This window comes from Hyaena hyaena, unplaced genomic scaffold (genome assembly GCF_003009895.1).
Source record: "Hyaena hyaena isolate Hyena2069 unplaced genomic scaffold, ASM300989v1 scaffold_953, whole genome shotgun sequence".
NCBI classification, from domain to species: Eukaryota; Metazoa; Chordata; class Mammalia; order Carnivora; family Hyaenidae; genus Hyaena; species Hyaena hyaena.
This window is the reverse complement of record NW_024081585.1, coordinates 582,047-603,506: the sequence shown is the minus strand read 5'-3', so window position 1 is coordinate 603,506 and position 21,460 is coordinate 582,047. Positions and strand designations below refer to the sequence as shown.

General features: G+C 39.7%; 1 protein-coding gene across 1 annotated transcript in view; it reads left to right on the top strand.

Annotated features, from left to right (window-relative positions):
• The window catches only part of LOC120223113 (doublecortin domain-containing protein 1-like), a 62,577-nt gene extending 47,010 nt beyond the window's left edge, over positions 1–15,567 (top strand). Inside the window, exons 14-15 of the mRNA XM_039221154.1 lie at positions 1,269–1,378; positions 15,247–15,567. Coding sequence (XP_039077085.1) covers positions 1,269–1,378; positions 15,247–15,267 — 131 coding nt within the window. The 3' untranslated portion in view covers positions 15,268–15,567. The remainder of the gene's footprint in view (positions 1–1,268; positions 1,379–15,246) is intronic.
• Positions 15,568–21,460: the final 5,893 nt, after the last annotated feature.

The window sequence follows — 21,460 nt, the reverse complement described above, 5'->3', positions numbered from 1 at the left end:
ACAGTAGGAAGTACTTTTCTAGTTTCTTCATTGTTAATGTTCAATTTTTCATACTCTTGGGATTGTCTTCTGTTGCCTGGCCCCTATCCCCCTGGTTTCACTGTGTTCATTGGGACTTTACGAGAAATAAAGCTAGGGCAACCTGGCCAAAGAGGTATCCAAAACACAGAGAGAAATGTAGGGCCCCTTCAGCAAGCTTGTTATCCATAAAAGCTGAAGGAAAGAGAGAAAATAGGAAATGCAAATGTTACTTTCCCTATCACTCTCCTCCATGTTAGTTCTCTGGACCTTTGACAAGGCTAGGTAGACCAACATTTTTCTTTTTTGTTTCATCAATTATGTATATCCACATGGATTACTATGATGCAAAAGTTGATTCTTTTCCTCTGGAAGTAGGTTCCCATGATTCACCTTCATATTTTCACCTTCATGATGAAAAGGTTAGTGGTTTTCCCCAATTGTCTAAGTGTCTGGAAATCTGATTGATAGTAGAGTTTAATTTGATTGTTCTTTACAAACTTATTCTACTCTAGGAGTTGGCATTTATTGTTTTTCCTGAAATAAAGTTAGAAATAATCATTAAGTAGACTATATTATTAAATACTCAGAATGCTTTAAAAAGAGAGAAATGCTACTAATCTATTTATATATATCTAGATAGATATACTTATGAAGGGACACTTAAGTAATTATTACACTCAAAATTTTGCTGTGATCTTAACTATATGGTATAAAATAAGGCAGTCTTGGAGTTTCAAAAACGTAAACACTCTATAAAAGCTTATTTTATGTACTATAATATAAAAACATTTAGCACGTGAAAGTCATCAAGAATCACACCGGGTTTTTGAAAAATGGATTTGTTTTGGCAAAACAAATCAGATGCTGTTAGAGCTGTTTCTTTCAGACAGACCCCCAACAAAAGTAAAAGAGTGCTTTATGCCATTTGTCATCAAATTGGAACAGTGTTCTCACTTTGTGTTTACCGTCTTTTCAGTGGGTTCAATTTCTAGACCACTCCCACGTTAGCCTCCAATTCAGGCTTTGTACAAAGCCTGGAAGGAAGCCCTCTCCAGAAGTACCATTCTGTAGAAATCCAAAGAATGTTAGCACGCATCTGATATGATAAGCAAGTCAAGTGTGTAATGAGAGAGTCCGGCATGGAAGCCAAGGATTTCTGAGGGATCTTTGAGTTTTTCATCATCTTGGACTTTTAATTACTTTCTATTAATACATTGATATGTCTCTCAAAATAATCTTTTTAACAGAGTTAAAGCAACTGATGGAGATCAGAGCAAATTATGCCAGAATCCGAAGGCAGGAGGGCCCTCAAGCCACAAACGTTGTGGTGTCACGGTCTGAAAAGCTGCAATTTCTGGTACAGCCATGCAGTTAATTTCTATCAGAGTCATCATATTTTGTGCTGTATTTTGCTGGGGTAGCATATGTGTATACACTCATATGCTCATATGTGTGCTATGATGTGACAATTATTTATCCTTTTTAATTTTGTACAGTATCTTTTAAAAAAAGTTGCTACCCTCTATATCTTACATAGAATGGCATTTGATGCCTCACAGGTGTTCTTGGAAAGGCAACAAACCTAGACAAAATAATGCCAGTAAAATAACTATCTTAGATATATTTTCTTCCAGAAAAAAGGGACACTACTATTATTGAAAAATAATTTGGTGCGGTCAAGTAATATTATATATATATAGTGCATATTTACATGTTATAATTACATAATATAACTTACATATATAATCTTGTGGGGTCAAGTAGTGTCTGTGTGTGTGTGTGTGTGTGTGTGTGTGTATAATTTGGTAATAAAAGACTGTTTGACCATCTAACACTAAATTTGACACAAACTGACATTTTTTCTGGTTCAACCACCATATTTTCCAAACCTCCATGTTAAAATCCTGCATTTACTGAATAAAAATGAAATGGCTGGTGGCCACTGAACACCACATGAATCAGTCTCTCCGTCTCCAATCTCCCTGCAGCTTGGCCTGCAGAGGAGCAAGCAGGACTCATTATGGGGCACAGCTACATGTTGTTCACAAAAACGAAGCTGGCTATTCCAGACTAAGCTCAGTAACAAAAGACGTGGACTGTGTCCTCAGTACTCAGAACTTAGAGAAAGGGTATATGTACCATTCAAAAGAAAAGTCATGAAACGATTTTTTTTAAGGCTTCAAGGGAGATCCTTAGCAATCCTAGGTAGCAATACTGCAGGAAGAGAAAAACTTACCTATTAATTTCTTCCTGCAATGAAGAAAGAATCTCTCTCTCTTTTTAAATAGCAGTAACAAATCAGAGTTTGGTTTCCAGTCCTGGTAGAAGATTTTAAGAGAAATGTTCTTCTCTCTCTTGCTCTGAAAGCTACTCTGAAAGCTCTGTGGCTACTCACAGCTCTGAATATAAATTGCAACCTGGCTAGGTGTGTACAGAACGGCTCAGCTGGCTCACTCCTCAATCCAGCACTTTAATGTAATGCAGTAGATCGTGTCTACTGAAGAGGGGCTTTTGGTAATCATTGCAAAAGGCCTAGTATTTACTCCCAGTCTGCAAATCAGCAGGGCTGCATGAGTAAATCCCTGCTGCTTCCAACACCACTAAAAGGAGAGCACACGGAGGTGAAATTCCACATGTTACATCCACAGCAATTTGCCCTTTTGCAGGCACTGCTGTACGATGTTAGAGATGTGAAGGCATCCCAGAACAGCTTGTGACACATAGGAAAAAAAGATTGCATGTGACCCCCATTTTTCTTTTTCTTTTTTTAACAAGAAAGTCAAAATAAGAAAGGTCAAGGAACGTGCTCCAGGTCAGAAAGCAGGACAACAGGATTCTTTACCTGCTGAGCTTCTGCTTAGAATGATTGGATCACAATTCCCATAGACAAAGAACTTTTCATTTTTTATTTGTTCAAAATTCCTTGAAAACAAAGGCATTTCTCTAGGTGCAAAAGTACCTATCATTTTTCTGCCAAAGAAAAGTTGATTTGCTATGAAAATGCCATGATTTCACCCTGGATCAAATGTGCAAATTCTTGTGAAGTCTTCACTGTTGCATGTGAATACGCCTGAAGCGAAAATTGGCAATATCACACAACGGTCTATCAAGCACCAGGAGACATAAGGCAAAACTCTTTAACTGAACTTTTCTATTACCAGTAAATGGGATTTTAGATGTAATATAACAGTCATCAACACATCACATTTTACCAGCAAGGCAGTGACACTTACTTTGTGGAAGACAGCTTGCACGGGGTAGCCCAACAGTTCATAGCAACTTTTAACGAAGACTGAGAGCGCTCCCTGCTCTTTCCTTATTATTGTCCTTCCTCCTTAGTTGGCTGGAGGGTGGACTGGGGAGCGGTTACTCCACCTCAGCAAGGAGTATAGGATAAGACTATTGCAATTCTGTTCAGCCTTCCTAGGCTTTTAATAAACCCAGTAATTTCCTTTGGGGACATGTTTATCAAATTTGAATCAGCTTCGTAAATATAAGTCACATTTCAATATTTTCCTATCAACTGGAAACCATTTATTATTAAATACTAAAACAACCATCACCAAGTCCATGGCCTTCTCCAGAAATTTATTTCCTGCTGGTTCACAAACACCCTTAAGGTGATCCAGATGTTAATCAACAGTGTACCAGCATTTGTGATTGTCCTCAGGAGGACTTTTCTGGATGTTTTTGCCCCATCCGTAACTTTTGTTGCCTGATGAAGTGTCAGGGTGAAGTTGCATGTTTCTAAGCCAGGTGACTAAAAGTAACATGCCTGAAAGTTTGACAAATATTTTGAGATTAACTGGAAGTGTTTTATAAATAAGAAACATCCATCTGGGTACTAATGTCAGCTTTGCGAAATAGGACACATTAGTAATGATTCAAAATGCAAAGGTCGTTTTGTAGAGCAATAACCTGAATTTCCATTTCTTTTTTGATTTTCGTAATAACTAAATTCTTTTGTGGATTAAGGAAGCAAAGCAAAAAATGACAAAAAGGTAAAGATAGATTTGTTCCCATTACCAAAGAATCACTTAGAAAATTGTAGCCAGTGGCTATTGCTGTGTTTATGAGCTAATCTTTAATAATACCCAGGTATGCTGAGTGTCTCTGAGATTTGTGATTCATCAAGGCAGCAGTTTTTTTGTTTTATTTTTTTCTGGCATCATTTGGAAGAGAGCAATCAAAACCCACAGATCTGTGTTATTCTAGATCATCACAAATCAGATGCAAATGTCCTCAATTAAATGGAATTTGGACCCATTGGTGATCCTCAATTGTTCTTATTAAACCAATGGCTCCAGTTCCCTCTTGCCTCTGAGCACATCTCAACCCCTCCTAAGGCTAGGGAGGCAAAAAAAAAAAACAAAAAAACAAAAAAAAACCAGTTTTGTTTTCAGGGCAATGAACTAAAATTCTGCATAAGTGGCATGGTTTGGGACTGCTTGGCCTTAGCCACTGCAAAGATCAACAAAGCCTGCCATTCAGGTAAGTGCTGATGAAAGTAAATGGCCCAACTGTATAATGTGGCTGTGCAGTGGGTGTCTGCTGCCAGCTATAGTATTTTCTAATTCTGTGAGTCTGTAGTATAAACTACTATCAATAGGCTGTCACCCTGAACTATATGTGCAAATAGAAATATGAGTGGAGAGGAAGTGCTTACACCCATGCTGCAGCTGGGTTGGGGGAGGGAGAAAGATGAGAGGAAATTATACGGCAAGTACAATGGTGATTCTGAATTGGATGTGCGATCACTCATTGTCTGCTGTATTCCTGTAGACATAAGGTTCAGTCAACCACTGGATCCATTAGGTGCTGGCTTTTCTGTCCTAGAGGTTTTGAATGTTGCCTCTGTCAGACCAACTGTGATAGCTGGGCAGTCAGACTCTACCTGCCACCAGCAGCAGCTGTGTTTAAAAAAATTCCAAAAGGCATACTCTCCATAAATAACCCTGCAGACTGTGCTATACCGGAAGGGAGAAGAGGAGGGAATCTCCTAGGGTCGGTGCCCCCAAAAAGATGAGATGTGATTATATCTCTCTCTTCATTCCACTTCTTTCCATTCTTCCTTCCTTTATTCTTTCCCACTGCCTGGTGGTCTTCTCTCCTCAGTCTTGCCTGCTTTTCTCTTCTAAGGGCTCTTGAAGTCCATCTTTTATTTTAAAAACAATCCTTCTGGAGCAATTTATGGATCAGCAGGGATGCTTCCTCAGTATGATTCTCAAAGTTGAATGGGCACTAGAATCACCTGAAGAGCTTGGTAAAGCCCAGTCTCAGGCTGATCACAGAGATTCTTATTCTGTATGCCTGAGGCGGGTCAAGCAGTCTGCATTTAACAGGCCCCAGGGATGGAGAGTGGCTAGCTGACCACACCTGGAGAGACTTGGCCAGGACTTCTGCATCAGCTCGGCATGGCTCAAGTGCTAAGGAGCAGTTTCAAGAATGCTGGAGTATGAAGGCAAAGAAGTACTTGCTGTGTGTGTGAGGCTTGAATCTGAATGTCTTCATGTTTTTTTTTTAAATCACCATTTCCTTAAGAAATAATGGAAATGTTCTTGGGTCAGGATTAACCACCCAGAGATTGTAACCAGGATGCAGACATTGGAGACAAAACAAGTGAGTCTGAGGTAGTGAAGCTTCCCATGTTAATTAAGCCACCTTCAGTGCTGATAACATCTTGCTATTTTAAAGGTCACGGAAATAATGTCAGGGCTATGGTGCACATATCAAGGAGCAGAGTAATTTTGAGGGTGGGGAAGAATATCGAGCTTCTTGGGTTTTCTTCTGCATTTTTATGTGTACAAAGAGAGAGCACTTTAAAGCAAGGATGGGGGTCCTATTTGTCGAAGTGAAGGAGCTGCTTATTGGTGGGGAGGCCAAATCTCTTTATGTTTGCTCTAAGTCTAGTTAATGCAGAAGGCTGAGCCACCCACATCCCTGGCAGGCTCATCTAAGAGTGTGAAATTCCACAGGATATTATTTCAGTTCAATAGTAAGTGTTCTTAGAAAAATTAATTTTCAAGTTAGTTCTCTTGCTCCCTAAATGAAATCCGTATATGCTGGGAGACAGATATTTTCCTTAGAAGACAAAAAATACAAAGAAAATTAGTTTTGAAGAACAAATTCACACACACACACACACACACACACACACACACACACACACATCCAGATAGCCAGACACACTATGTTCTGTTCTAGGTGTCAGGCATGCAAAGGTATGGTGCTACTTGGATAGTGCAGAGGCCTAGAATGTTGCATTAATAGGCATACAGTGAGGTGAGAGGTGTGGGCATGGACCAGATTGTGGAGAGCGTTATAGGTCATGTTAAGAAATTTGGATTTTTCTTTTCTGAGTGCAGTGGGAAGCCATTAAATGGAAGGAACACTAAAGATGATTAGACATTGGGTAGTAAATTAAGCTTATTTAGGTTACAAATTACAGAGACATACTCAATTTGCCTCCAGTGGTGGAGGTTTATTGGAAGGATTAACAAAGAAGTGAGAATGCACAGGGAAGTCCAACACACAATCTTCATGGTGGTCTCCATTCGAGATCCATGGGGGCACCTGGGTGGCTCAGTTCGTTGAGTGTCTGACTCTTGATTTCAAGTCAGGTCATGATCCCAGGGTTGTGGGATCAAGCTCCACATGGGGCTCTACGCTGACCCTGGAGCCCACTTGGGATTTTCTCTCTCTCCCTCCTTGCTGCCCTTCCCCCATATGCACACTCATGAGCACATGCTCTCTCTCAAAAAATAAAAATTAAAAAAAAAGATGCGTGGCCTATCTTTGTCCAAAAAATAAAAATTAAAAAATAGATGCATGGCCTGTCTTTGTCCAAATGGCCACCCAGTAGTCTGCCATTTCTGCTCTTCATTGTCTTTCAGTCTTCTTGCTTCTGCTATGAATTTTCTACTTCTTTATAGGCTATTCTGCTTTACACTGAGATGCTCACTTGCCTGCTCATGGCCTCTGCTGCTTCGAGGCTTCTGTTTCCTGCCTTCTCTTTATATTTCTTTCAGCTCCAGGGCCACTCTACCATCTGAATTACTTTCATCGTGTCTTCTAATGGAAGACTAAATGGCTGGAGGCCAGCCAGTAGCTGCCTTTTACTCATTCCTTTAGATTGGGATGTCAGAGATCCCATGATACAAAGCACAGCTTACCTGTTTCAGCAACAGTGTGGGTTGATTTCCTCAGGAAGCTTTGGACATGGCTGGCATTCTGGGCTCCACGGCATTTTCAGTATCAACCATAGTTCTGCCTTTTTCCTCTCCTCACCATTGAGGTATGAAATTAGCAAAAGAATTATCTAGGCTGTCACTAATTCTCTTTAGTCATTGAGAGGCTTTCCCTTGGGTACCTTCTTGAAATTGGCCATTGTTGTGGTGATCTTTGCTATACAGGCAACACAAGCTTGAATTGGACTCTGTGACTTTGGTTACAATATCAGGAAGGATATCAGCTAGACTCACAAGTTACACTTCTTTTTTTAAATTTAATTTATTTTTTAAATTTACATCCAAGTTAGTGAGCATATAATGCAAAAATTACTTCAGGAGTAGATTCCTTGCTGCCCCTTACTCATTTAGCCCTTTCCCCCTCCCACAACCCCTCTAGTAACCCTCTGTTTGTTCTCCATATTTGTGAGTCTTATGTTTTTGTCCCCTTCTTGTTTTTATATTATTTTTGCTTCCTTTCCCTATGTTCATCTGTTTTATATCTTAAAGTCTTCATATGAATGAAGTCATATGATATTTGTCTTTCTCTGACTGACTAATTTTGCTTAGCTTAATACCCTCTAGTTCCCTCCATGTAGTTGCAAATGGCAAGATTTCATTCTTTTTGATTCACAAGTTACACTTCTGAATACAGTCAAGTCTGTCTGAGAAATAGATCTTGCCGGGATATCCTGGCATCCAAAACTCAAGGCACTTGGGCATCCAGGCAATTTTTCCAAATCAATTCAGAATGCCAAACCCCTATGAGACCTTTCCTTGCCTCTTGTTTCATGTAGTCATTTTGATAGGCTGAATTCCACTGTAGATTTCAATTTTTATTACCATTTCTCTCCCTCTCTCCACTCTGCAAGGCAAACCTGGCCAGCAACTTTCTCAATGTTGCAATGTGAGTTCTGCTTAGTGGGCTTGACTGTAGTCCGCTGAGTTTGAGTTGCAAATCCTTGTTGTGCTCCAGGACATCCATGCAGTAGTATTATATGTTAGATAATGCCTAGTTCCCATGAAAAAGTTGATATGGGCCACAACTATATATGGAGCTAAAGCTGTGTACTTAAGAGGCTTCTTAGGGAGGAGTTCTCACCAGCCGTGAGGCAGAAGGTAGCAACTGCATGTAACAGGACTCCAGGACCCTGCACTCCAGGTCCTTGCTCGGGAAATGAATGACTCAACAGCAAAGGGCAATTTTCATTGCACCAATTTCCAACTGTTCTTATGAAGGAAAAAGGAATCCATTTGTGGGATTTTTAAGTCTTTAAAAGTTGTTTACTTACATTATTGTATTTTAGGCCACTGCATTGCTCACATGGATGATCCTGATGATTTTTCAGCCAGTCATTGTACAGCCCCGGCCTTCCTTGTCTCCAATTCTTTTTTTTTTTTTTTTTTTTTTTTGAGCTTATTTATTTATTTTGAGAGAGAAAGAGAGGAGAGAGAAAGGAAGAGAGAGAATCCCAAGCAGAGTCCACAGCATCCGTGGAGAGCCTGATGTGGGGCTCAATCTTATAAACCTTGAGATCATAGCCTGAGCTGAAATCAAGAGTTGGATGCTTAACTGACTGAGCCACCTAGAAAAGCTCCTCCTCTCCAATTCTTTATCCATGTCATAGCCAGAATGATCTTTTGAGAACGAGAATCATATCATGTTACTCTTGCTTAAAACCTTAAAATCTCCCCTCCCCCCCTCACCCCACACACACCCTAATCATCAAAGTAAAGTGCAAACTCCTCTCCAAGGTACTCAATGCCCTTGGGAATACTATTCTCCACTAGGCCAGCAGCCTCTGTTTTCTCACCCTTTGCTCACAGAGATCTGCACCTCAGTCATCCTAAATATTCCTTCAGTTGCCCCCAAATTGTGTGTTCCCTCTAACTTCCATACATTTGTCCATTCTCCTCCTACAGGGTTTTTGAGGAATTGTTCTTGACCACTTCCCACACTGATCTTTGTTAGAAACTTCCTTCCATCTGCTCCCTCTGCCCCCTTTGCTTATCACTTATTACTGCTGATGTATTTTTTTCCTCCCACTGGTTTCTAAGCTCCTTGAAAGTAAGCCAGACTTGTTCACACCTGTATTCCCAGTGCCTGAATATTCCCTGCTGTATAGCAGACATTAAAGAATATTTGCTGAATGAATGTAACATTGAGGGTAATTGGTTAAAAACTTGCTTTTTAAATTTTTTTAAATGTTTATTTTTGAGAGAGATAGAGCCAAAGTGTGACTAGGGAGGGGCAAAGAGAGAGAGGGAGACACAGAATCTGAAGCAGGCACTAGGCTCTGAGCTGTCAGCACAGAGCCTGAGATGAGGCTTGAACTCACAGACCATGAGATCATAACCTGAGCCAAAGTCAAATGCTTAATGGACTGAGCCACCCAGGTGCCCTAAAAACCTGCTTTTTAATATACACATTGAATCAGAGTTTGACTTTTTGTAGAACTTTTTTCTAATATCCACTGTTTTGGACTTGAGTGTCCCCCACAAAGTTCATAAGTTGAAATCTTGTGACCCAATGTGATGGTATTAGGAGCTAATTATGAACAGATGAGGTCATAAGGAGGGAGCCCTCAGGAATGGAATTAGTGCCCTTGTAAAAGTCACAGGAGAGTTTCCTTCATCTGCTCTGCTCTCTGTCCTATGAGACTACAATGAGAAGTCAGTAGTCTGCAATCCAGAAAGAGGGCTCTTACCAGAATGTAACCATGCTAGTACTCTGATCTCAGATATCCAGGCTCCAGACATGTGAGAAATAAATTTCTATTGTTTATAAGTCTATGGTACTTTATTGTAACAACCTGAGCTAAGACATCACCACATCAATCCATAAAACATCACATAAAGTTCTTATAAAGCAAGTCTTATACTTGTTGATAAGACAGTACAGCTTGACTCAATTCCCTTCATCTTAAGACAAACCAAAGCAAGGTTGATTGTCATCCCTTCTTTGCCAACTGTAACTTTCAAAATGCTCCTAAGGCCTGACGGAGTAGAAAACACTCTTCTCTCATCAGTGCCCAAATGGACCCTTAACTGCTTAACTGCTTGGCTGCCTCTGCCATAGACAGACTGGCTTGGAAGAGACCTGTCACGCCCTCTCACAAGTGTGATGATTTGTGGCTGGGAAGGGAGAGCCTGCTCTCTGAACCACGTGCCCCCTGGTGCAGGCAGGCTAAGGAAAGATGAATGGCATTATAAGACAGACATCTGAATGTTTCGTATTAAATTAGTCCCATAGAGCGCCTAGAATTCTCATTCCATAAATCACAAAGTAAAGTAAACTCACTCCCAGGTTAGATTGTTGTGACTTTGGCCTGTGGTGTCATAGATAATCTGAGAATAGTTAAACATTTGTCTGAAATAGTAATAATTTTCAGCATATTTACTCAGTGACATAGAAATGACCCAGACTGATCTCTGTTGCCAGAAACAGCATGTAAATGGGAGTGAGCCAATTTAGGAGATTTCCAAACAAGGGTCACTGCTCCTCACCGCTTCTGCCTCCTCTGAGACTTCCATGGGCTCTCTCAGGGGCTGCTAGGTGCTGGGGCTGAGATGAGCGAACTTCATTTCCTCCAGAGTAGGTACTAAAAAGCACTGATGCGCCTCCACCTCTTTACTAAATGGCAGTTGCAGCACCATTTTGAAATCTACTTCCACCTTGTTTGGTCTAAGCATGATACAGCTAGGAAGAACCTTGATTCCACTAAAGCCACATTTCTCTTCAATGGCAAAGGTTTATTCTGAGAATATTTTACATACCCTTGGATCAATTCTGGTCCTTCCATTCCTGGGCTAACACTGTGATTACTGGGGACATAATAGAATGGAAAGAGCATTAGACCATTCAATTCCATGCTAACTGGCTGAATGAAGGCCTACCTGAACTGCTGCTTCCTCTTCAAAAAATAAATTAGACTCTTACATCTCTACAGTTCCACTCAGCTTTAAAAGTATGATTCTGATGCAGTAGTGAGATACAACTGGACAATAAGAGTTACGACAGCTAGAATTCTAGCTGACCCCAGGAAGCCTATCCTTCTGCTTGATAAGACTTGTTACAGGTGTTCACTAGGGCATGCGTCCAGATCATCTTTACCCTCAGAAGCCCAATCCAAAATTTACCAGAGCAACAGAGGGGGGCCACAGTACAGCTTAGTGATGGCCAAGGACTGGAGATGATTCATTCCAGGGAAAGATCTTTGGATTTGGTGTCAAAGGCCTGAATTGAGTCTTGCCTCCTGTACTGTTGGACAAGTCTTTTGGTATACAGATCAATAAGATTATAAATGTTGAAGGAGAAGGGTACTAATGCGGGTAGAATGTCTATAGATGTCGGATACCTTGTTGGACTTTTACACTATTGTTGTCAATCTGTTTAACTCCATACTCATGACCATCCTTGGAAGTAGATATTTTTTCTACTTCTACTTTTGAATTTTACAAATGAGGAAGCTGAGCTTCTGAGAGGTGAAATATCTTGCCCCAACTGGGTAGAGGGATAGGTGAAATAGGTGATGGGGATTAAGGAGTGCATTTGTTGTGATGAGCACTGGTGATGTACGGAATTGTTGAATCACTATATTGTACACCTGAAACTAATATAACATTGTATGTTAACTGTATTTGAATTAAAATTTAAAAATAATGATAATAATAAATAATAAAAAAAGCCACCAGCCAGTAAGTGGCAGAACTGAGATTTGAACCTGGATCTGCCTAACCTCAAAGCCTGTAGAAATTTTAGTTACTGAGATTAGTAATTATGAAACTGAGTTCACTGGATGCCTTCAATGAGTAATTCTGTGCTTTAATCACTGCCTGTTTGGAAGATTTCCCTGATGACAACTAAGTTAGGCAAAGTAAGCTAGACTTAGATGCCCAACCCAAGGTGTGTGGGGCACTGCCATATGCATGGGAGTGGCCCTCACCTACTCTTCAGGACATAGCATGTCATCTCAGGTCTCACCTCTCTACCCCAATGGCTATATTCACCTGTGTATTAGTTGCTAAGACTGCTGGAGCAAAGTACCACAGACTGGGTAATTTAAACAACAGAAATTTATTGTCTCACAGTTCTAGAAGCTATAAGTCCAAGATCAAATTGACAGCAGGCTTGGTTCCCTCTCTAGGGTATAAGAGAATGATCAGTTCCATGCCTCTGTCCCAGCACCTGGTGGTTTCCAGGCAATCTTAGGTGTTCCTTGAGTAGAATCATCACCCCAATCTCTGCCTTCGTCTTTACATGACATTCTCCTTGTGTGCCTATCCTTGTTCAAATGTCCCCCTTTTGTAAAGACACCAGTCACATTGGGTTAGGGACCCACCCTACTCCAATATGACCTCATCTTAACTAATTATATCTGCAAAGACCCTATTTCCAAATAAGAACATATTCTGGGTACTGAGGGCTAGGACTTTGATATATGATTTTCTTTTAGTTTGGGGGGGGATACAATTCAACCCATATTAGTCAGAAAGAAATGTCCCACCCCTCACCCACACAAGCACTTCCTCTGAGCTCAAGTGCTCTACCATTAAAGATCGCAACATTCTTTCTTGATGGCATGTCTCTCTCCCTTTTATGTCTTTCTTGTTTCTTACTAACACAGAAGTCTGATATTAATGGAAAAACCATTAAAAAAAACTATTATCCTATGAGGTAAAGTGAATGCACTCAACTGTAAAAGGAAGACTTATCGATCAATTTCAGTTACACCTTGCTTGTCTGACACTTTGCAGCTAAGGAATGTGTTTTTATTGCCTGGCCAGATAGTTCAGATTTCCGGTCAGTCTTAGTAAAGACCCCTTTTTATAACATTGATAAAATTTTATCACAGAGCTATGAAAACAAAATTAGATTTCATAACTCACATCAGGCCTTGAAGGGAATGCCTCTATAAATTTTACAAACCTTATCAAGTTTTAATGCACCTATGCTGATAAATATTTTTAAAATAGCAACTTCTACTGAACTTCATATATATGTGTGTATAAATAAGTTTATGTGTGCATACATGTATTTGTCTCTCTTTTTTTCTATCTTATAGGAAAGAAAACTTCCTTCACCTACTTGTAAACAGAAGATTGACAGAAAGTCCAATTATTTAGATTGCTGAAGACTCGAATTTAGGAAAATCCCCTTCTATAAAAGAAATCTGCATGATTCATTTAAACATTTAGTCCCAAAATTTACCTTTTAAAATAACTTGATTTTTCATGGACTGATTCTGAAGAATTACCAACACTGATAAATCAGCTACAAGCTATCTATAAATTGATAAGAAGACATATCATAATCAAAGGCAGCATTAGCCATAGAGACTTTATTTTCTGGTGAAATCATGTGGACGTTGTCTAGTTTTTCCAGCCTATAGAGTGGCCTATTGGAAAAAGTTGCATATATATACATGTACATGTACATGTGTACATATGTATACATGTACACATGTACATGTACATGTACATATATATAGAACATATATTTTGTCTCCCCAACCAGACGGCAAGTGCCTGGAAGGCAGGGACCCTTGTTTTTATTGACTTGTGACAGGGCTCTGCCCACGAGGACTCAGTGATAATGCCCAGCAGTCCCACTGCCAGAGCAACGTCATGGGCATCAGCCGTCTTCCTCTCTTGTGCTTTACCACAAACTGAAATTATAACAGGACAGTGGGAACGGACGATCTGCTTTATAGGTTTCATTCCAGCCAGCTGTTCCGCAGCTACAAGCTCAGCGTCAAATTAAATCGAGCTATAGTTGAATAGTTATGTCTGCTCTTCACAGGCAAGAAACACTTCTCAAAATTGTGCAAATGAAATAAATGTTATTGTGTAAACTAGGCATCTTATATTCTTAAAGCATTATCTTTGATGATTATACATTTTGCTTTAAGATGCCAAGTTTGAAAAAAAATCTAAAAATGATGTGAAATTACTTATGTATAAATTGACAACATTTAAAATCTCAGTAGACTTTGTAAAGGAGTTCTCTAACTGTTTTGGTTCATATACTACCTTAGAGAATCTTGAAAAGCGATAAACTTACAAAGTGTGCATACCAAAGAAAAGCTTTTTTCATATCATTTCATATCATTTTCATATCATTTCATGGAGTTCACAGACCAACCTGAAAAAACATCTGTAAAGAACTTCTGATATAAGGGAAGATATTTTTTTAATCTTTTAAAAAAAATTTTTTTTAATGTTTTATTTATTTCTAGGAGAGAGAGAGAGAGAGAGTGTGAGCAGGGGAGGGTCAGAGAGAGAGGGAGCCACAGACTCCGAAAACAGGCTCCAGGCTCTGGGCTGGCAGACGCGGGGCTCGAACCCACGAACCGTGAGATCACGACCTAAGCGAAAGTTGGACGCTTAACCGACTAAGCCACCCAGGCTCCCCAATCTTTTTTTAAATGTTTATTTATTTTTGAGAGAAAGAATGTGAGTGGGGGATGGGCAGAGAGAGAGAGACAGAATCCGTAACAAGGAGCTGTCAGCATAGAGCCTGAGGTGGGGCTCAAACTCACAAACCACAAGACCATGACCTGAGCCGAAGTTGGATGCTTAACCAACTGAGTCACCCAGGTGCCCCAGGGAAGATATTTCTAATTTCCATAACCTTTAAGGTTTAGGGGACCTAGGATCTATACATCTCAATGGAAGATTTCAAAATATATAGCAGATGAAGCAGATTCCAAGTTTCACTGTGGTAATGTTCTCTTGTTATATTCAAAAACAATAAACCATGAAGATTTCTTATCATCTCTGAGTATGATTTTTGCATCTATGAATCTTAAATGGGAAAAGGAAAAGAAATGTAAACTTCAAACAGTGTTGTTAATTTGGGGCATTCCTTGGAGAAAACACTTATTACCTGGAAGAAAAAAAGCTAATTAAGTCGACATTTCTTACAATCTCAGAGCCATTTTACTTGCTACTCTTATAAGCAGAAGGGAATACATGCTGTTTCTCTTTTGACTGTCAGGAGAATAATAGGGAACGCTGAGAGGCCCAGCTGTGGCAGCCCCTGAGAGCGGAGACTCCGCAGAGGAGTGGCCTCGAATGTCCGGAGCCTGCCTGGAAATCACTGCTTCCTGGCTGCAGAGAAACAGAGCAACTTGGATTGGAACTTCCAGCTGTCTGTCCTTTTAATGCACTTGTATATAAGAGAATGACATTTCCAAACATACAGATAACTTTCCGATCATTTTATTACAAGTCATGTCACAACTATACTTCAGTTGACCCAGTCAAAACTAACTGTGCTCTGTCAGAAATGATGTTAAAATGCTTTTTTAAAATTCTCTCTGAGGTATTGTTTAGAAACCACCTTAAAACTGTTGCATTTTTATATGAAAAATATATTAGATTATGATTTAATGTCTCTGTCGTTGGCTAGAGTTCTCAGGTTAGAAAGGGACTGGATTTAGGAGCCCAAGACACTCCCTGTTGCTCTGTCTGTTCTCTGTTTTGTTCCCAGAGCCCAACACAGTGCCTGGAACACAGTAAGTGCTCATTAAATCTTTGTTAAAAATCAAATGAGAAGCCACGTTTCAACCCTGGCTGTGCTTCTTACAACACATAGGACATATCTTTTTTCTTAACTGTGAAATGAGAATACTACCTTCAACCCCCCAAAAGTTGTTTTTAGCATCAGATGAGATAAAGCATGGAAAAACTATTTTTCTTTTTTTTTTTTCTGAAGAAAGGAATAATCTTCAAATTAGACATATGATCTCGTGTAGATATAAAAGAAGTAAGTACCAGTATACTATTACAGAGGAAAGAAAGGAGATTACAGACATCGAATTCAAAATCAAGTATTATTATTTTATGTTTTAATGGTGAAATGAAGAAAGAGAGTGTTTAGATACTAGAAGGGAAAGACCATCACACCCTGGGCCCTAATGCATCAAAATTATGAGCTTTCTTTAATTCATGTGCACAACCTAAGATAGTTCAGAGCTGCCTTGTAGCCAGTAGGGGAGGGGTTACATGACATTTATGTAAGTTGGGGAGAAGGGACCTTTTGATCCTCAATAGAGGAGGCAGATCCTTCAGTTGAAAGTAAGCAAAATTATTTTAAAAGGGTGCTAATAACATACTTTTATATGATTGTGATTTACTCAAGAATTTGAGAGGCAAGGAATACCCCAAATCTAGAGGAAATTGACATTATTTATTCATGTAACATATAGTTATGGAATTTCTGTGGTATGCTAGTACTGTTTTGGAGGCTGGAGCTGTAATGCTGAATGAGAAAGAGTCTTAGCTCTCATGGACTTTACTAGCCTAGGGAATGCACACAGTCAAAAAATAAAAAGGAAACAAAAAATAGGTAAGATAACAACTGATGATAAGTGTTATGAGGGAAAAAACACTGGGTACAGGAATAGAAAGTAGCTAGACAAATTGATATTTAAATGTAAAAAATTATTTAACTTTTATTCATTTTTGAGAGACAGAGAAAGAGACAGTGTGAGTGGGGAAGGGGCAGAGAGAAGGAGACACAGAATCCGAAGCAGGCTCCAGGCTCTGAGATGTCAGCACAGAGCCTGACGCGGGGCTCGAACCCACAAACAGGTGAGATCATAACCCGAGCCAAAGTTGGATGCTCAACTGATTGAGCCACTCAAGCGCCCCGACAAACTGATATTTAAAAGCATATAGTTGTCAAAACCTATTTGTTGCATGGATAAATAAGTGAATTGATATAAAAAATATCACTTCCAGAGGATAATAACTGTAATTGGCTACTTTGGGAAGCACTCTTTTAAAGAGTTTGGGGGAAGAGAGGAGTAGACTTGGAGTTAGTAAACAAAGAATCATCTTGGCTATTCTCATCAAGCTGTGTGATCTTGGGAAATTCACCTAGCCTCTCTGTGTCTTGAATATAGAGTAGAAAATATTATCCGATTATCAACAGAAGACTCTCAACTTTTAGATATGCTGGCTTCTGACAGAGGTAAAGTGTAACAAATTTTGAGATGTCTTCTGAAATGTTCTTGAATTTATATTTATCCTTGGGACTTCAGGATATTGTCATCACTGCCACCTCCGCTATCACCATCAGGGTTGTTGTTGCCCAGTGGGCACGAACACAGGTGCTAGAGGCAATAAATGTTAGGTAGGAAGCTATCTTCTACGTATCAAGCACTATGTCAGTTCTTTACATTCATTAACCTGTTTAGTACTCACAAGTATTATTAGCTCCATTTTTTAAAAGAGATTTTAATATTTATTTTTAAGAGAGAGATAACACAAAAGTGGGGCAGGGACAGAGAGAGAGAGAGGGAGACACAGAATCTGAAGCAGGCTCCAGGCTCTGAGCTGTCAGCACAGACCCCAATGCTGGGCTCAAACTCACAAACTGTGAGATCATGACCTGAGCTGAAATTGCACGCTAAACCAACTGAGCCACCCAGGCGCCCCTCCATTTTGTAGATCTGGAAACTGAGACATTGATGTTAAGTAAACTACCTGTGGTCTCACAGCTAAGAAAGGACAGTGTGAAGCCTGACACTAAAAGCCAGGACACTAAACCTCTATACTAACCATTGTCCATTCATTCATTCTAGAAGTATTTATTTATTGAGCACCCACTATGTACTATTTGTTTGATCAAGTTCAGTTGGGCATGAAGCAGATAACCCTCTTTGTGTCAAAAGAACAAAATACACAGGAAGGAGAAGGAAAAAAAAAAGAGGTGAATACAAAGTATACCCTATGTATTCCTTTGATTGGAACTTAGGAGATGCAACATATTTTTTGCTACCACTCTCTGAGCTTCTGGAATCTGTCTGTCTGCTCTCTGTTTGAACTTGGGTAAATATAAAGCTTATATTTTCCTCTGTTCCCTGAGTTTACAGAATCCCGAAGCATTTGGTTTAGATTAAATCCATTGACCGAGGCATTATAATTCGACTTCAACATAGATGATCCCATCACCCGTCGCCGTATCTAACCTAACTGCTTATTACAGTAACAGAGTAGACTAGTCTGGGGGTGGGGACAGGGCCAGGGGGAGAAGGTCACTCAGGTCTAGCAGCCACATGTACACAGCAGGATGGTATCTTTTCAGAATCAAGAGGGGTGGATTCATAAAATTCAATCAGGAGCATGTGTGTGTGCATTTATACAAGCCTTTTTTTTTTTTTTTTTGCCTGAATCTAAATTATAGAGATTTTAATAGCTCCAGTAATTAGACAAGTATGCAGTCAACCCCATTATGTTCCTGTGTAATATCACACTCCCTAGGGCCCACCTTCACTGCTCCCTGCATGGGCCCCCTTCCCCGTTATTTTCTGCCATAGGGAAGCAGTTTTCTTTTCAAAGAGCTTACTGTTCACATTGTTTTTGTTCCCTCGATCTGGAGGTTGGATTTGCTTTCTCAGGAGTTTCGCCACTGCATTGCCCAATTGAGTGGAAAAGGTCTGGTGGTTCATTTGCATTCCCCACAGTGCCTAGTCCATGTGCTAGGCTGCACAGTGGATGCCATACAGTTGAGCAGGCACTTCGCACAGTGACTGGCATAGGGTAGACACTTCAAAACCATTTACAACCGAGTCTGTTTAAAAATCTGTTCATGGTTCAATTATTGACCTTAAGGAAAGCAGAACAAAATGCCTAGATTCACTATCTTAAATCATGGACACTTGTACAAAATTGCCGTTCTTGCTTCCTGATTGCCTCTCTCATTATTGTGTCTCTTCTGTTTTGTTAACTTTCTATTAGGCATAGTAATATTTCACTTCATCAGCATAGATAATCTCCTTGCAGGTGCTGAGGGCTACAGCTTGGATTTTTCTTACTCTTATCTCCTCTAGCACTACGAAACAAAAACCTTTAGGTTATTTGAAATTAAGGACAAGGTATGCAGTATTACTAAAATAATGCAATTTACCTAATCAAGAGATTGACTTCTTTCATCTACCTACACATGTTTTCTTAGAGGCTGTCAGAAAGCAGTTTTTCTTATCTTTTTTTCCCCATAAGATAGTCCCAAAGAAAGGTGTCTGGAATTTTGTATCCTGAGATCACCTTTCCTATTCAGTCCTACCCTCTTTTCCCCAAAAAGAAAGAGAAATCTAAATTAACTATTGTTCCTTCACAAGGATCTGAAAGTTGTCCCCTGAAAGCAATTCTAGAAGTCGATGAAGTTGGTCTTCAAACTACCTAGAAAAGGAAAAAAAAAAGTAGCATAAAATTGAATGTTTAAGTCACTCTTGAAATTGAATTCCTTGTAATTGGCAAACTGATAGTCTTTTTTCTCTCTAGGGTAGGTATCGGACAACAGAAACAGTGATGGGGGCAGCGGGAGTAGACTTGAAAGTCAGAGATGTTTTCTTAAGCCTCTGTCTCAAATCTTTTCTACAGAGACAGATAAAAGGATAATGAGCTGAGGTATTTTTAAAGGATTCTCACAATTTACAACTCAAATAAATCTAGTTTTAAAATATGGTGTTTTTAGGCTCTAATGACTGCAAACGTTAAACTAAATATTTTGCTTAAACGAGTAAAGACAGAGCGGGTATATGAGCAAATTAGAATGCACGAAAGCTGCCTCTGCCATGGCAGTTTCCTCCAGAAGAGAATGGCTAATTCATACACAACATATTCTTGTCACTCCTTCGGGAGGAAAGCGGCCCTGGGAGGAGCCCAACCGTTCAGCATTTTGCTTCTGGTCAGGATTGATTCCAGATGTGGGAGGTAAATGCTATAAAGGATTTGGAAAATGGAGTGGAAATGAAAAATCCCGCAGGCCATTTGAGTGTTGATGACAGATGAGGTAGGTATTTTCAGGTAACTAATGAACTTGCCGGGAGCTTGGAGAGTGCTCAGTCCAGTAGATATTTAACAGGCAGGAAAGACCCAGCTGAGATATCGTGGCTGCCCCCATGCACCAAGAATGGAGGGAAACATCGAGTTTTGATGGTAACGCATGGATACCAAAAGCTGAGGCATGGCTATTCTGTAAATGAGCTGAGTTTAAGTCTTTTCCTAAAGCTAGTTCATAATTTGTAAATAGATGGGTTTTCTCAACTTCTCATTATTTGATTTATCACAACTATTTCATTATTTGAAGAAATATTGAACAAGTATATCTGTATCCCTAGGTGTAAGTCAGTAAGGCAGGATGGCAGAGTGTTATAAACACAGTTCTTTTTTTTTACATTTATTTACTTATTTTGAGAGAGACAGAGACAGCAACAGAAAGCAATCAGGGAGGGGGCAGGGAGAGAGAGACTGAATCCCAAGCAAGCTCCACTGTGTCAGCGCACAGCCCGTCCTAGGACTCAAACTCATGAACTGTGAGATCATGACCTGAGCTGATATCAAGAGTTGGATGCTTAACCAACTGAGCCATCCAGGCACCCCAAACACAGTTTGTGAGGTAACCCACACTTGGGTTTAAATATTGGCTCTGACACTTTTTAACTTGACCTTGGGAAATTTATTCTAAGCCTCAGTTTCCTTATCATTAAATAAGTATGATATTATTACTTATTTTTGAAGCACTGTTGTAAGAATTAAATGAGGTAATGTCTATAAACCACTTAGCCTAATAATTAATGCTCATCAAATGTAAGCCAACATAATAATTATTGTTATTCTAAGAATGGTATTCAGACCAGCAGGTGATGCATAAACCCAGGATGGAAAGACTGTAATCTCTAGCAACAGAGATTTTGACTCACAAGCATTTCATATCATTAATAGATGTTTGTAATTTTCAACTTTAATATTGGTATTTCATATAGAATTCTTGGGTGCAGGTAACACAAATTTACTATTGATTTAAGCAACCAGGAGATCACTAGAAAGGTAACAGGAGGATCATAGGATTGATGGAATCCCAGAGGACAAGCCTTGGAAATAGACAGAATATCCAAGAAATAGAAGGCCGAAAGCAGAGTGAAGATGCAACAACCCTTTGGATGGACCCTAGGCAGCCAGGCAGGTGAATGACTTCTGTTATTCTCTTTGGTCTCAAGTCACTAGCCCCAAATTCCAGGTCTGAAGAGAAGAGATCATGCCTACTTGGCAAATTTCTGTTTACACGCCCAATCTCTGCCTGTACGAGAGGCAGGCAGAGGAGTCTTTAGAAGATCAGTCCATATTACACACCTACCCGAATCTTACACAAGGGCAATTTGGATGTTATAAAGAAGGAACCTGTATGCTGGTGGCCAAAACCC